Raw genomic sequence first — 16,347 nt, forward strand, 5'->3', positions numbered from 1 at the left:
CCCCCCTTATTTCCCCTCACAACTCCTACATCCCGGCTATTCATTGCCCCTAATTTCCTCTTCTTTCAAAATATATCCAAAATACGATTCTGGGTAAAGTTTTCAATGAATTTCAAAATTTTCTTTTTTAATTAAAGCTAACTAAAATTTTAAGAGATTCAGTGAGGCCGATTTAAAAAAAATCTTTTATTTAGTTGATTTAAATATAAAGTTGATAAAACGAAAAAATTGAAGATATTTTTTCGTTAAGAACTTACGTAATTAATTTAAAAACATTGATATTAGTGTCTTGAAATGGGAATATAGTTAATTACAACTCAGACTAAGTCAAACAAAGCATGTTTTGAAAAAAGTACCTCAAACGCTCAAAAAATGCTCAAACTGCGCATTTGATTAAAAGAATAATAAATATATTTATATTTGTTTTTTAATTTTTGTATGTTCCTTCAAATTGGGTTGAAAGCGAAAATCACTTTAAAAATATCCAACACCATACAATAATCAGTTAATATTGTTTATAACAATAAAATTCTTAATAACAAATGATTCACTTATAATAAACTATCGAGTTATGCTTCGTAAATGCTTGATAATCGATCACATATTAATATGGACAAATTTCAAATAATAACATGTTATTAAAGAAATAATATATAAATTTAGATATCTTTTATTACAAAAAATTTTGAAACCGATTGAAAATTGTAGCCGAAATCGTAGCTTAAACAGTTTTTCGTAATTTTGCCATACTGTGTGTCGGTCGGAAAATATTGTAATAATTTATTCTAGAAGTCAGCTTTTCCAGTAAACGATATTTGACGGAGGAAGCACTGTATGAAAACTCCTGCGATCTCTGAGCTCTTGGCTATTTATTGATTTTCAATTATCTGCGATTGATGCTACTCTATACCTCAGTTACGCTTCAAAATCCCATATTCCGATCCTCACATCTATGTTTATTATTCAGAAAATCAACACACGCCAATATTGATTCCATCACAATCTAATTTTTATTTCACTTTTCGAAATAATAGGTTTGATTGATTCATTAATGCAATATCAAAAAGTATCTTGATTATAATTATTAAATTTTATATTCAGTAATTAGGTTAAAAGTTAGAGATTCTGTCGTTTTACATTAGGGTGGTCCAAAATTTGTTTGGTGAAATTTTCATGCTTTCATCTCTCAAATTTGTTCGAATAAAAAAATGGATATTTAGGGCTTCCGCAAACCCCATAAAGTTTAAGATGTATTTCCCAAAAGGGGTATTTCGCGGAAGAGTGGGGAGTAAGGTGATCCGAGCCTTTTTTTCAAAATTTTATACATATCGCCCCAACTTTGTTCAAATTTTCAAATAAAAATTAATGATAATTAGCTATAGAATACAAAAGAATAATCATTTTTGAAATATCACCTTCATAAGTCTGTTTCATAGTGTACTAAAAAAAACCATATGAATGCAAAATTGGTTTTTGTGGGTTTTTGGTGCTATCTATAATTTGTTTGCGGTTTCTGAAATACAAATAATTTCCCATAATTAAAATACTAATCTCTACTAATAACTAGATGCTTAGATAAAGTGTTTAAGCAATTTACTATTGCTTTGAGCAATTTTCTCTTAAAATAGAGTTATGAAGTCGCGTTTTTAAAAATTTTCTATTATATTGAGACAATAATCAATTAAACTTAACGGAAACCATTGTTTAAATAATGTATTAATATTATTCATAATAATATTCTCCTATAATAATACTGGAAAGTTGCAATTTTTTTAATTTGCACTTCTGATCTATTTTTGAATTAGAGAAAGGTTAGAATATAATTATTAGAGAATAATTATTTGAGCTACAACGATAATTGCTTAAACAATTCAAAAAATTCAAATTATGTTTGTTGAATTGCATTAATTGTTACCTCACTGTATGTGAAAAGTGGATAGAAAGTTGAATACTTAAGAAAGCACTAAACTTTTACGTATGATTTAAAGACAATACTATTAATAATAATCGATTATTTGAACAAGTATTTTTGTTAACTGGATTTAATTATCACCTCACTATAATTGGGCAGTGTACAAAAAGTAGATAATTTTTAAATAAACTGCAACTATCTACCCTTATTCTAAGATAATATTCTGAAAAATAGTAATTAAGCGCTGAAGGAATTATTTTTGTTAAATTTAATTAATTATTTCCTCGATCTAACTAAAAAGTTAAAAATAAGTTGCAAAACTCGGATAATCCGTGACTCTCATTATATTTTAAGAAGAAATTGCTAAAGGCAATAATAAATTGTTTTAAAAAATCATTTAAACTTCTAATTATAAGTAGAAATTAGTATTTCATGTTTGCGGAACCTTTAAATATAATTTTTCTCGAAAGAAAAAAGCATTTATTTTTTCGTGTATTCGAGCAAGTTTCTATGTCATGTGTCAGATCTTGCTTTTATTTGGGCTATGAATAGTGTTTCTGGTACTAAATAACTGTGCGAGGTTTTTGGTCAAAATTATAAAAGTTTTCAACATTAAACATTTTTATCTACTTTTTTTATTATAACCGACTTTTTTAATAAAAATCGAATAATGTTTTAGACAGCTTTTATTCGTGATTAATTAAAATTTTTTTTAAATTAAATTAAAAAAACTATTCTTAAAAATTTGTTGAACATAATAATACTCAAGTCTAGCTGAAACCCGTCATAATAGATCGGAAATTTGGTAAAAAAAAGTGTAAAAATGCATTCAATAACATTCTTTGACTTAAAGGAATCTGTATTATCATCAGAGGTACTTACTATCTATCTTTATAGATGTCATTCCACAATCTGTGAAAATAGAAATCAAAACTATCGATCAAGTTAATTCTTCAAAAAACAGAAAATACTTGACGTCATTTTTGACTAGATGGAAAATAAAATTGATAAATTATACATTTTTTCAGAAAAATATGATTAAAATTTTTATTTAAATTTATTTTCTACTCAGTTAAAAATGACGTTAAGTAGTTTCTGTTATTTAAAGAGTTAACATGGTCGATAGTTTTGATTTCTATTTTCACAGACTGTGGAATGACATCTACACCAGCTTTTCCCAAATTTTTTTTGCAAGTCTCAGAGAGAAGCAGGGCCACCACCCTACAATTTTTTTCCAATACTGGAACCTAAGGGGGATACTTGATTGTTGGTCATGCGGGAGGTTACACGCTTCACGCGAGAGAATTAAGAACCGTTTGAGAAAAACTAAAATGTTTTAAAATGTTAATAAATTAAATTTTAATTACTTGAATCAATTTCCTAATCTAATTTTAAGTAAATTAAAAGAAAGTTGATGAAAATCGGTTAATATCTTCAATGCCATTTGACAGTCCTTGTAATTTTGCATGTACTTAAAGATATGCTTAATTAATCGAATTATTAACCGATTTCGATCAACTTTTTTTTCGTTTTCTTAAAATTACATCAGGAAAATGATTCAGATAATTAGAATAGAATTGACATATATTTTTAGGATTTTACTTATTGAAATAGCCTTAAATCTCATGACAATGAAAGGGTCCTCATAGCGAGGGGAGGGGGCTGCCCAGTAGCTGGACCCGGGAGGCTTCCCCCCACCGCGGTCGAGCCGGTGACCGTCGGCAGTAGTTTGGGAATCGCTGATCTACATTCATCAATAGTAACTACCTCTGATGATAATACAGACTCCTTTATATTACTTGTATCATACATTTCTGAAAAAAATTTACTTTCGATCTCTCTAATAGCTTCATTAAAAAAGCACCGGACTGGCAATCGGAAGTTCTGTGGTTCGTTTCCCAATGGAGCGAAGTCAGAAGATATTTTTTCAGAAAAATATAATTTAAAAATTTCCTTGTGTGAGTGTAAAATTTCCAGCAGTTGCCTTCAGCTCTTCGCACTCGTCTGCGTCTTTACACTCGCTTCGTTCGAGTACTGACCGCCCACTATTGCTTCGAACCTCCGGCTCATGTCCAAGAGTCTCAACTTGAGTTCTATGCTTCTCAGAGACATAGAACATTGTTTTTACCCGTTTGATGTTTCGAAACAAATTGAAATATTTGTAAACAAGGTGTTTGTTAACCTCGCCTATTTGTTTTGTCTGAGATATTTCGAGCATAATCATCTCAACATATCGGTTAAAATAACACCCTGGTAGCGAGTTTGTTGACATCCCATGAACTCGAAGGCACTTAAAAGCGTTCAGTTAATTGAGGGTATATTAACTCGCCAATAGATCACCCACGGGCAGAATATAAATCAACTGCACTAATAGCAGGCGCCTATATTGTCTCCTGCCTTAATTCATAGCCCACTCTAGTGTACATACATGTGTCATTGTTAACTGCAATTAAATGCTCAGGGAACCAGAAAAACGCTGACGAAGGAATTAATTTGGGCCGTTGATGCTGATACTCCCCCGGAAACGCTGATGTACACGGTTCTTCGTGCAGATACTGATGCCGGGCACGTAGAAAAAGTCACGAATCCATCACGTCCTATCGATACGTTCACGCAAGCGGAATTACACCAAGGATTAATCGCCTACGTACATCGTGGAAACGGTAATTTTTACTCTCTTTATTGCATTAGAGATCGCTTTTGGTAGACAAATTAGAGACGAAAGCACATTTAGCCATACATAAATGAAAAACATCACATATTTACTCTGAAATAAAAGAAAGCCATGTCATTAAATATTGTGGTGCAAGTTTTAATAATTTCTTTTAGCGCAATTTAATTAATTGAAATTACCTACTTTTCAATGTGACCTACTCTCGCATAGTTTGCCCTACATACATTTCATGCAGTGGTCTCCAATTATTTTTCAAGAGCTTGAAAAATATAAAAGCTGGTCCATTTATGTTAAAATTTCCGTATTTTTATTACTTTTAATGGTTTTTACATGCCCTTTAGTTTACTATTGTTCACATGATTTCATGACAGCTTTTTAGAAATTGAAATTTTATGGAGGACATGACGTGACCTTAATGAACAGTTTTCAGTTTAGAGCATTTAGAGTTAAATAATTTGAAACCGAAATTACTTGCCGTTAGGCAGTTTTAAATCGAAAACGCTTATATCGAAAATAACTTTCAAGTGAAATATTCAACAAAAAATAAATAAAACAGTAAAAAAATAAAATGGTCTCAATTTCAAATGTTTAAAAATCTGACAAAATCGAAAATTTTATGATATAAAATTAACCCTTCATATTATGTAGAACATGAAACTAAAAATCTTAACAGTTATTCAATATTCTGTTTGTTTGAAATAAAAGGCATTTGTAATTGTACAATACAGTTGTTTCGCAAACAGGGTGGCGATTGAGCAGATGATTTGAAATTCTCGGTCAAATTTGTCAATTTTCGCGGTCAACTAAATTTCCGCAAAATACAAACATTTATTTTAATCCTTGACGTTAATTCCAAACATCCTTCAACACAAAACAGCAAAACATTGAAAAATAAATGAATTTTTAAACAAATACCTAAATTTTCCACTAAAAAACATCTATTATGTACAAAAAATGGAATAGATAAACTTTCAGTTGAAAAAATTAATTTTCAACCAAAAACTTCAATTTTCAAATAAAATTATAATTCTTCAACTGGAATATTTAAATTTTAAACCGAAAAGATGAATCTTCAAACAAGAAGATTAATTTTCAAATAAGAAGATTAATTATTTACTAAAAAATAAAAATTTTCAAAAAAATACATGATTTTTTAACAATATACTTGAATTTTGATAAAACAAAAATTTCAACCGAAAATAGAATAGCAAAAATTTTGGCAAAAAAATGTTTAACGAAAAAATCAGGATTTTCTGCTAAAACAACGAATCTTCCACTGGAATAGTTAAATTTTCAAAAATAATTAATTTGTACTAAAAAAGATAAATTGTCAATCAAAAGACAAATAATTAATTTTTAAATAAAAAAAAAATGTTTAACCTACAAAAAATAACTTTGAAAAAATAGTTAAATTTGTAAGCAAAGTATTAAAGTTTCAAATAAAATAGTAAATATTTAACTGAAATAGTTCAATTTTAATCCAGAAAGGTGAATTTCAACTGAAATTATGAAAGTTTGATTAGAATAATTGAATTTTTGTACAAAAAATCAATTTTTAACCAAGAAGGGTAATTTATACCAAAAAGACGAATTTTCAATTGAAAAAAAAATTCAATCAGAAATTAAATAATGAAGCGTTTGGTCCAAATATTAGAGATCAGACGAAGAGATGAATTTTTAATTAAAATTAAATATTATTCAGCTTGAATAATTTTTACAATTTTAATATTAAAAAAAACTAGCTTTCAACCAAAAAACATACAAATAAAAAACAAGTTTTCAGTCAAACAGCTCATTTTCTAACCAAAGAAATTTATTTGTAATTAAAACGGTGAACCTTCAACTATAAAAAATATTAATTTTTAACAAAAAAGTATAACTTTCAAACAAATAATTTTATTTTCAACCTACAAAATGAATCTTCAACTAACATCATAAATATTCAACTTTATTTTTAAAATGTATCTGTTATATCATCAGCGGATGGTACTTTACAGACTATTAATTTTCAACCAAACTGGTGAATTTTATACTAAAATGATAAATTCTTAACTGGAATAGTTGAATTTTATGTCGAAAAGTTGAATTTTCTACCATAATGATAAATTCTCTACAAAATAGATAAATTTTTCATAAATTAGAAACATTTTGGAACTACTAGTTTAATTTCTAACTAAAAATAATAAAATTTTTAATCAAATAGCTGAATGTTCATATAAAAAAGGTACATTTTCAACCAAAAATAGAATGTTTAATTTTTCTTGAAAAAGTTTAGTACTTATAAAAAAAACTTTTTCAGAAAAATACTTAAATTTTCTAATAGAATAGTTCAATTTATAGTAAAAAAATTGTTTTGCAACTAAGTAGTTACATTTTCAAACAGAGGTGAATTTTCAATTGAAATTATGCGGTAAAAAATTTCCTGTAGCAAGTGAAATTATATTTTTTTATGTTTTCGAAAATTCCTTGTTTCACGTCAGGATAAATGAGGTGAAAGCGAACAAAACGTGGTAAATCCATTTTTTGAACAAATTGAGAAAATGATTGTTTCTGTGTGCTTGAAACGCCATCAATTCGGTTACCAAACTTAACTCAGCGGAAAAAATCTCACAGAGAAAAAAATTGCAAAAGGTTTTTCTTATAATGGCAAATAGTAAACATTCAATAATAAATTCTGAATTCATAAGAGTAAACTGACATATTCAGAAAAATTTGCGGCTGTTGATAACTTTTCTAAATTGAACAAAATTATTAAAATAATGAAACCTTAAATTTTACTGCGATCATTAGTAAATAGTCGGGTTTTAATTAAACCCCTGGCCATTTCCCGGTTTTTACGGTTTAATAAACATCCAGGTCATTGCTGGATTTCCCGGTCAAGCCGCCACCCAGGAAATTTTAAATAAAACAATTTTTAAAAAGTTAATTTTCCGCCTAACTCATGATGTATTGTACATTTTTACCGATTCGATTTTAAAGAGAAAATATTTAAAAAGTAGAACCATGACTCCCATGACAAAGTTTTCAATGTCAATGTCACTTTATTCGTTGAAGACCATTTTTCTGAAATGATTGATTAATCAATAAACAATGTACACACTTCAAACTGCAGTTGCTGTAAATTAATTTTGTTTTCAGCGAAATCGAACGCGATGCTGAAGCTTCAGGTGAGCGATGGAATCGAAACTAGCAAACCAGCGAGTTTGCGAGTGTCTGCATATCCTTTGCAGATCAAATTACTACATAATACTGGATTAGTAGTAGTGCATCGTTCATTTTCACACCTTACACCCGCAAATCTCTCTTTTGTGACTAATTCCGACGACACAAGTATTGAAATTCGCTACGATATTGTTGTTCCACCACAATACGGTGCAATACAAAAATTCAAAAATCAAAGCGGCACCTGGGCGGATGTTGATTACTTTAGTAGCAAAGATGTCGAAATGGAAGGAGTTCGTTATATTCACAATATGGGTAGTCCCAGTCACGACGGATTCAAATTCCAAGCCAGTGTTAGAGAAGTCAGAACCCAGCAGACGTTTGAATTCAAAATTACTTTTATTGATTTAGAGTTGAAGGAGCTAAGAAGGTATGGAATTAATTTCACAAATACGGCAGATGTTTCTATAAACACGCAAAGTCTGAGGTATCAAACAAATCCGTTAAATACTTCCCCGAGTAAAATTACCTATCGTATCGAAGCAGTTCCACGCTATGGTGATCTTCTATTGATTCAGCAAACTTTGAAAAGAAGCAGCATCTTTACGCAGGATGATGTTGACTCAGGGAAACTTAAATACAGACTCTATCGAAAAGCATATTCCACCATTGAGGACAAATTCTTCTTCAAAGTTTCTGCTCCTCAGTGTACAGATATATCTTCTAGTTTGGCTTTTAGGCATTACGTTGGAAAGAATATGAAGGTTCCTGAAAATTTAGAAGCATTAGAAGTCGATGAAGGATCTAGAGTGCCACTGAAGATAGTCAAAACAAACTTTATTGACTATGGAGTGACATCCTTAGTCTTCAATGTTACAACTGGACCTCATCATGGCTGGTTGGCTGTAATGAACGACTCCAATTCCGTTAAACGATCAAACGCTACTAATTTTACTTTGCAAGAACTTTTGTCACAATTGGTTTACTACATTCATGACGATTCGGAATCCAAGGAGGACGCTTTCCAGTTTTTAGCTTCCTCGAACAACGCTGCCGATTTCATGTACATTGGAGTCTTTCGGATTGATGTTTTGATGCGAAATGACAATCCACCGGAAAGAATTGAACGAAAAGTGTTTCATGTAGTATCTAAAGGAGAGCGTCTCTTAACGAGTAAGGATTTACTGTACACTGATAAGGACGTAGATACAAAACCGAGTGATTTACTTTATACCAAGAAGGATATTGAGAATGGCGCTCTTTACAAAATCACAGACTTTGCTGTACAACTGAATCAATTTACCCAAGAGGATATCAACAATGAATTTGTTATGTTTCGACATTATGGCGAAGATCATGGGATATTCAAGTTTACTGTCAGCGATGGTCAGATATCGACTCCAGGGGACTTGGAAATTCAAGCTAGTCCACCCTATGTTAATCTTCTACTTGGAAGTCATCTAGTTGTCCAATTCAACAAATCAGCGATTCTTACTACAAAGGAAATCGATCTTGAGACAAACGTCTACGCAGTTGATAAAGATATTAGATTCACGATATTAGAGAGACCTAAACATGGCGTTTTGATGAAGCACACAAGGGAGACAACCAGTTTTGACCATAATGATCTCTCGAGAGGAACTGTATCCTATAAACATTTGGATGGTTCTTCTTCGAACGATAATATTAGGTTCAAAATTTCCGTGAAAGGTGCTGAAGCTGAAGGTGTCTTGGTAGTGAAAATCTACCCCGAGAGTTACTGGGAAGCACTTGTCGTTCAAAATAATAAAACTATTTTTGTGGAAGAAGCTACAGGCATTTTAATCAGTAAAAAGAGTCTTGAGATAATGCATCCCAAAATTCCAGCGAACCAGATAACGTATCATATACAGGAGTGGCCAAAGAATGGATACTTGGAAGTACAGCAACAAGATGAATACAGTGAAGAGACCAGAGAGGATTACAGCAGCACTCTAGTTAAGCACTTTGAGCAAAATTTAATCAACGAAGGTCGTGTCCACTACGTGCACGCTGTAATCAATCAGACCCAAGACAGATTTGTTGTAGATGTAACGAATGGAATCACTTCACTAAGAGGTCTGAGTGTAAACTTCATTATCATCCCAGAGAAATTATACATGGGTTCTCAAAATCTTACTGTAATCGAAGGGAAAACAGTTGGATTTTCTCCTAATGATTTTTTTCCGATCACTTCTTACTATGCTGGGAAGATAAATGATTACAGAGTGACAGAGAAACCAAAACACGGATCAGTAGTCGACTCGACGAAGAACTCTCAAGTCAAGAAGTTTTCTCAGAAGCATATTAATGCTGGTGTTATTGTATACAAACATAATGGCGACGAATCCTTTAGCGACAGTTTCAAGATGGTAGTGACTGCTGAAGATAAGGCTAGTGAACCCTTTGAAGTTTGGATCAATATACAACCAGTGAATGATGAGGTTCCTATTCTTACTAATGAGACCAAGTTAAGTGTTTGGCAAGGAGGGTCTACTGTTTTCACCTCAGCTCATTTGAACGCAATTGATAATGACACTACCCCTGATGATATCATTTACAACGTAACGAGTGTCAAGAATGGATTTATTTCACATGTTGCATTCCCTGAGAGGGATATTTATATGTTTAGTCAGGAGCAGGTCAATCAGGGAAAGGTTCTATTCACACATACTAGTAAGTATTATTTTTTGCCTCTTGCCACGTTCTTCTTTTTCATTCTCAATTTCTGATTCTGATTACCTAATTCTATTTTTTTAACCAGATGGAACCGATGCTCAGTTTTCATTCACCCTCTTTGATGGTATCCATTCAACTGAAACGTACATGATTCCAATTATCACGAAACCAGTTCGACTGCTAATCCGACAGAACAACATCTTGAATGTTTTTCCACTAACCAGAAAACCAGTATCTGATAAATTACTGTTGACGACTTGTCCAGACAGTGATAGAGAAATTAGATATATAGTCAGAAGTCCGCCAAGGATGGGAAAAATTATAATGGAAACGAGTGAAGGAGCCTGGCAAGAAGTTAACAGATTTACGCAGAGCAATATCAACCAGCATAAAGTCACATACGAGCATACCAAACAATTTATGGATCTGTATGCTAATGATTCCTTCACCTTCGATGTTGAAACACATTATGCCATACCAATTACTAATCAGGTAAGATATTTTTAACTAAAGTTTTCTCAATTAAGAATGATCTTGAATAAAGATAAAAATTATATTTTTCAGATTTTCAAAATTGATATATCAGTCTCCAGTGGTGGACTGGATAGATATGTTATAGTATCAACAGTTGTAGTCGAAGAAGGTGGTCAAGCCCAAGTGATGATGAACATCAGCGGGATAATAAACTTCCTAAAAACTAAATCTGGCATCACAGATCCAACAGTGCGGTTAAAGTTGGTTACTCGTCCTAATCATGGTCATGTTATGCTTTTGCCTGATCTAAACATCACAACATTCGAACAACCACAACTGGAAGGAGGAAATGTTGGATACTTCCATGATCATTCTGATACCCTGGAGGACAGCATTGGATTTTCTCTTTATCTTACGGCCCCTCAGCTGACAAGACAAGTATTTCTCTGCAACGTCAGTGTTCCCGTGATGATAAATGCAGTCAACGATGAGCCCTTTAAGCTCGAAACGAATGAACCCTACATTATAGTTGTTCAGAATCAAAATCAGACGATAACTCATGAGGATTTGTTAACAGTCGATGCAGACACCGGACCTGAGGATCTGATCTATCAAGTAATATCAGGTCCAACTCACGGCAGACTACTCTTATTGCCTTTTGAGCAAAATTCATCACAGGTGCAACTAGCGAATAAATTCTCCCAATTTGACATTGACTCTTCCCGAGTAGTTTACGAGCACAGTGGTCCTTTGCAAGCAGCTTCTTTCTATTTCCGAGTCTCGGATGGACGTTTCAATCCCTCTTACAAAGTCTTCAATGTCCGCGTTTTACCCATCAGGTTAAACGTAACTGTTCCTTCTCCAGTTTCGATTCAACAGGGGCAAAATATTGCTGTCATTTCCGAACAAAATGTGAAATTGGACTCCAATGCGAGACAAGATTTAGTGATCTACGAAGTAACCAGATCACCAAAGCACGGTGTCCTTTACGTACGAGACATGGCTGCAGTCACTTTCAAACAAACAGATTTGCTTTCGAAAAGTGTGGTATTTATGCAAACGGACATGACTATCTCAAACGATAGTCTGGAACTAGCAGCTCACCTAAGTGGCTTCGAAGTTAAGCATATACATATTGACATAAAGGTCGTACCTTTGATGATCATGAACCCACTGGTGACTCTAGTTGGGGAAAAGAGAAAACTATCACTCCAATATTTGGATGCAACTCCGCTCGCCACCTTGACAAACAGCAATCCGGTGTACACAATAATCAAAAAGCCTAAGTTCGCGAAGCTCAAGCGGATTATCAGGAGTTCCTCATCATCTGGGGAAAAGAGAGGTACTCGAGAAAAAGAGGTGGCTCGATTCACCCACCAGGAAATCGTCTCTGGTGTGATTTACTTGGTCTGCAAAAAAATCCCCACTGTGGAGTTTGAAGGACTTCAAGACAATTTTGGTTTCATCCTAGCAGCTTCAATTTTCCAACCAGCGGTGGGAGAATTTTCATACCGATTAAAAATGGATTTAGAGGATTACAATATGACTCTCGGTGGGCCAATGGACCCAGTAGGTCATGAAGGCGAGATGGCAATAGCACCTAACATGAGCAACGACTATTTGCTAATTCTAGGGATGTTGCTCGGAGTCTTTCTCCTTGGAGTTCTGGTGATTATAACAATTAGATATAGGCAAAATCAATACAAGCATGCGGAAGATGAGGACAAACAAGAGACGAGTCCAGCACTTAGTGTGATGCCACTTCCAAGGCCTCCTGATCATCTGATGCCCGCAACACCGCATCTTAAAAGATTTGCTAATGATCACAACAGCCTAACTTCCAGCACACCTTTGCCTTCTCTTCCATCGATGACTTCCACATTACCCCAGTGCAAAGTCATTCCTCTCAGTCCTCTGGAAAGCATAACGGGCTCCGAAGTAGATGTCTCTTCCAGGTATCCCTACGGAGTCGCTGATGGAGAGGAATGGAGTAGTTTCGAAACATCAGATCTACCTTGCCAATCGGCAACTTCCCAGAGGCCCAATCCTCTTTTGAGAAGGAATCAGTACTGGGTCTAGCAAGAGGCCTACGTCCATCGCGGACGAAAAGATCCATAACCTCTGTAATATTTATCTTCTTCTGAAAGACTGACATGAGTCAAGATTATCTCATCGCTACTTCGAACTCAATGTGCCTAAGAAAGTAAGACTTTTCGAAGCCTTTCTACGATCGTGCGAGCCAAGACCTTAAAGATAGGGGCCGCTTGCGAAGCCGCTTAAGTGTGATTGTTATTTTTATTAAGTGTGTATTTATCAGGACTCCAGACTGCATCGAGAACAGTCTCAAGATTTAGTTTTAATGTTTTTTTTGTGATAAATGATGCATCGAGAGAAAATTGGAAATCCTAAAGCACTCTAACCCAAGATTTCTTTTACCGATACATCGATCAATAGAAAGTTCGTTTCCGTGCTAAATTTCGTAAATTCTTTCTCTCGGTATATCATAACGTGTAAAATTATAATGAAAGTACTGATCGAACAAGTCTACTCCAGTGATAAAAACGAGAACATGTTCTGACCCAAGGGCCTAAAAAAAGTACTAGCAATTCGACCCTCGTTTAAAGAGACGCGGATATCAGTGCAAAGACTGCACGCTCAAACCAGGGAACATAAATAATTTTTGTACTAGAGTAAACAAACAAACAAAAAAACAATTTCTCATCGATTCGCGATGAAATTTCTGACTATAAAATTGCATTTAGCTGATGCCTCGAGAGCTCAAGTATTAAACATATCTTTTTAAACTCCCTTCACGTACTTCTCCATACCTGCACTGAACTGTAGCAGAAACACGAAAAATGTATATAATACATGTAAAATTTCCAACTTGAACTTTAGTTAAGAAAGCAAAAATCCTAGCTTAGTTGAAATTATTCACATATTTTAGCTTTGAAAGCAAATTTACCTTAATTTTTATTATATCGAAACGTGTTTCCAAAACATTTCTGTATCCATTCTGCACGCTAAGTAAAATTATTTTCTTTTACTTCTTTCATACCGAATAATGCGTTAGTAAATAATACTTCCTTTTTAATTTTTAAAAATTTAAATTTGATCTTTATTGAATTATTGAATTGTTGAATAAATTTTATCTTGTTTTGACAGTAGCACGACTTTCATTAGGAGAGGTATTTTTCGTTAAAAATAGGCCAATACAATCTGACTAACGTTGAAAAATAATTTAAATTACAAGAACGATTTTTAGTTGGAAGATAGAATTCCAAAGGCCATAACCCACAAATTTTTAAAACTGAGATTATTGGCTCAAAACAATCAAAAGAATTCTCTAACGGACCGCGTGAACGTTCCGGTTACACAACTGTGGATCCGTAAAGTGACCACATAGTGACCATATAGTGACCACATAGTGACCATAATTAGGTCCTCATGAAACGCTACTTTTTAATTATGATTTATTGAAAAATAATAAACAGACAGTGCTCTATTTTATTTTGAATCCAACAGTAGATTAGATTAATCTTTTATATTCTTATAGTTAATTATTAATAGCTTATTATTCATTTATATTTTATTATTTTACAAACAAAAAAAAGGCTATTCGAATGTAATGAAGGTTGCTTTTAAAACTTATTTTCGTTTTTTACATATTCTTAAGTATCCCACCTCAAAAATTCGCACTGCCTATTTTATATTTTTCAAGGGTTCGTCCCAAGTAAGTCGCATGAACGGAACGATTACGCAATTGCGTAAACATAAAGTGACCACAGTCACCGTCAATTTTACCTTGAAATTTACTGGGTCACTAGGGCATATTCTTATCCTTATTCGCATTTATTCGTAATTTCACATAGTACTCATTCCTTTTATCGCTTCACACATTCAAATTAATTTAATTGTATTTATTAATGTGTTCAAAAGTTAAGAATTTTATAAAAACCTGTGCGCGGCCACCCGATGACCTTCAAAGTCATTTCAATGTCCATATTTTTCATTGGAAACCCCCTTTTTCACATCGGCAATCTATAGAGCTGTAAATTCTACGTTCGAAAATGGTCTGAGTACATATTCGAACGTAAAATTCACCTGTATACATTGCAAATGTAAAAAAGCGGGGTCTTCAATGAAAAAATTGACCTTGAAATGCCCTTGAAGAACATCTTCAAGACCATGCTTAAGGTTTCTACTGAATGAGCCTTTTTAAAGTTAGTTACTTCGCTCCTTACGAACAAATTTAAAAAGCTGATATTTTCAAATGCATGCAGACCTTGTTTAAATTTAAATGACCTTATAGTGATCTTCAAAGTTACATTGAACGTATGAATTGGGTGCATATTTAAACGTAAAATTTTCCGCTCTATCGATTGTCGGTGGAAAAAAAGGTTTCCATTTTTTTTTAACGTTCACCTTGAAAAAACCTTGGAGGTTATCGTCAAGATCTAAATAAAGGTCAGCATTTTATTCCTTTTAAAAATTTACTTCAACAATGACCTTGACCCCCCTGAAAAGTATCCTAACTGAGGAAATTTTGGCCGTCCTAGGGCTTTTGTGACACCCTGGTGAAATTGTGAAAAATTATGAAAATATGCCCGGAACGGTCCCGGTGTGATCACTTTACGGTCAGGCAATTCCGTGAACGGAACGTTTACGAGGTCCGCTAGAAGGGTGTCGCTATTGCATCCTATAAAATCTGCAAATATTATAATTGACGTGGCACAAAATGACATCCATTACTCCGATTAATTTTTTTAAATTTCTTTTTAATAATGATCGAGAAATTACTCTGAAATAAAAAATAGTGCACATTGTCACTATACTGAAAACCATGCAAGAATGACCTCAAATAGTTTTGTTTTTAAACTCTTTGCTAAATTTATCAATTACGAGCTGCAATCATTAAAAATAAACTACCATCGCAACAAATTTTCAGAAGTATCGCTTAGAAACTAATGTTACTACGTCCTGTACAATCAAACCGATCAGTCGTTTTATATTAGAAACTTTTTATACATATAGATTAATAATTACTGCTTCAAGTGTAAATATGATGTATCTAAGTAATTTAGAACATTTGTAGATATTTATATACAAATAACTGTTTGCCGCAAAAAGAGCATATAGCAGTGTCAACTAGATCACGTTTTTAAATCGAAATGATAAAAAAGTAAGCCTAAAATTATACTAGATACTAGAATACATTTTAAGTTAATATATAGATAACAAAATCAAATTCTTCCTTCTCGTAGGGATAAGAAGTGAAAATTTGGTTTAATTACGTGGTCCAGATTGCACTGTTTTTGAAGAAAAATTCTGTAGCACGTATTTCATACTATTTTGTAAACAGTGCGCGTGAAAATTAACGTATAAAACTCAACAGGAAACGAAACTCCCGTACGAATAACCCCGAAAA

The 16,347-nt window shown here is 33.0% G+C and overlaps 1 protein-coding gene across 3 annotated transcripts in view; it reads left to right on the forward strand.

Annotated features, from left to right (window-relative positions):
* Nucleotides 1-16,347, forward strand: part of LOC117171503 (chondroitin sulfate proteoglycan 4) — a 128,407-nt gene extending 112,060 nt beyond the window's left edge. For all 3 annotated transcript variants that reach the window (XM_033358870.1, XM_033358871.1, XM_033358872.1), the window contains exons 9-12: nucleotides 4,374-4,575; nucleotides 7,725-10,442; nucleotides 10,531-10,937; nucleotides 11,010-16,347. In XM_033358870.1, coding sequence (XP_033214761.1) covers nucleotides 4,374-4,575; nucleotides 7,725-10,442; nucleotides 10,531-10,937; nucleotides 11,010-12,998 — 5,316 coding nt within the window. In that variant the 3' untranslated portion in view covers nucleotides 12,999-16,347. The remainder of the gene's footprint in view (nucleotides 1-4,373; nucleotides 4,576-7,724; nucleotides 10,443-10,530; nucleotides 10,938-11,009) is intronic.

Source organism: Belonocnema kinseyi, chromosome 4 (assembly GCF_010883055.1).
Source record: "Belonocnema kinseyi isolate 2016_QV_RU_SX_M_011 chromosome 4, B_treatae_v1, whole genome shotgun sequence".
Classification (NCBI taxonomy): Eukaryota; Metazoa; Arthropoda; class Insecta; order Hymenoptera; family Cynipidae; genus Belonocnema; species Belonocnema kinseyi.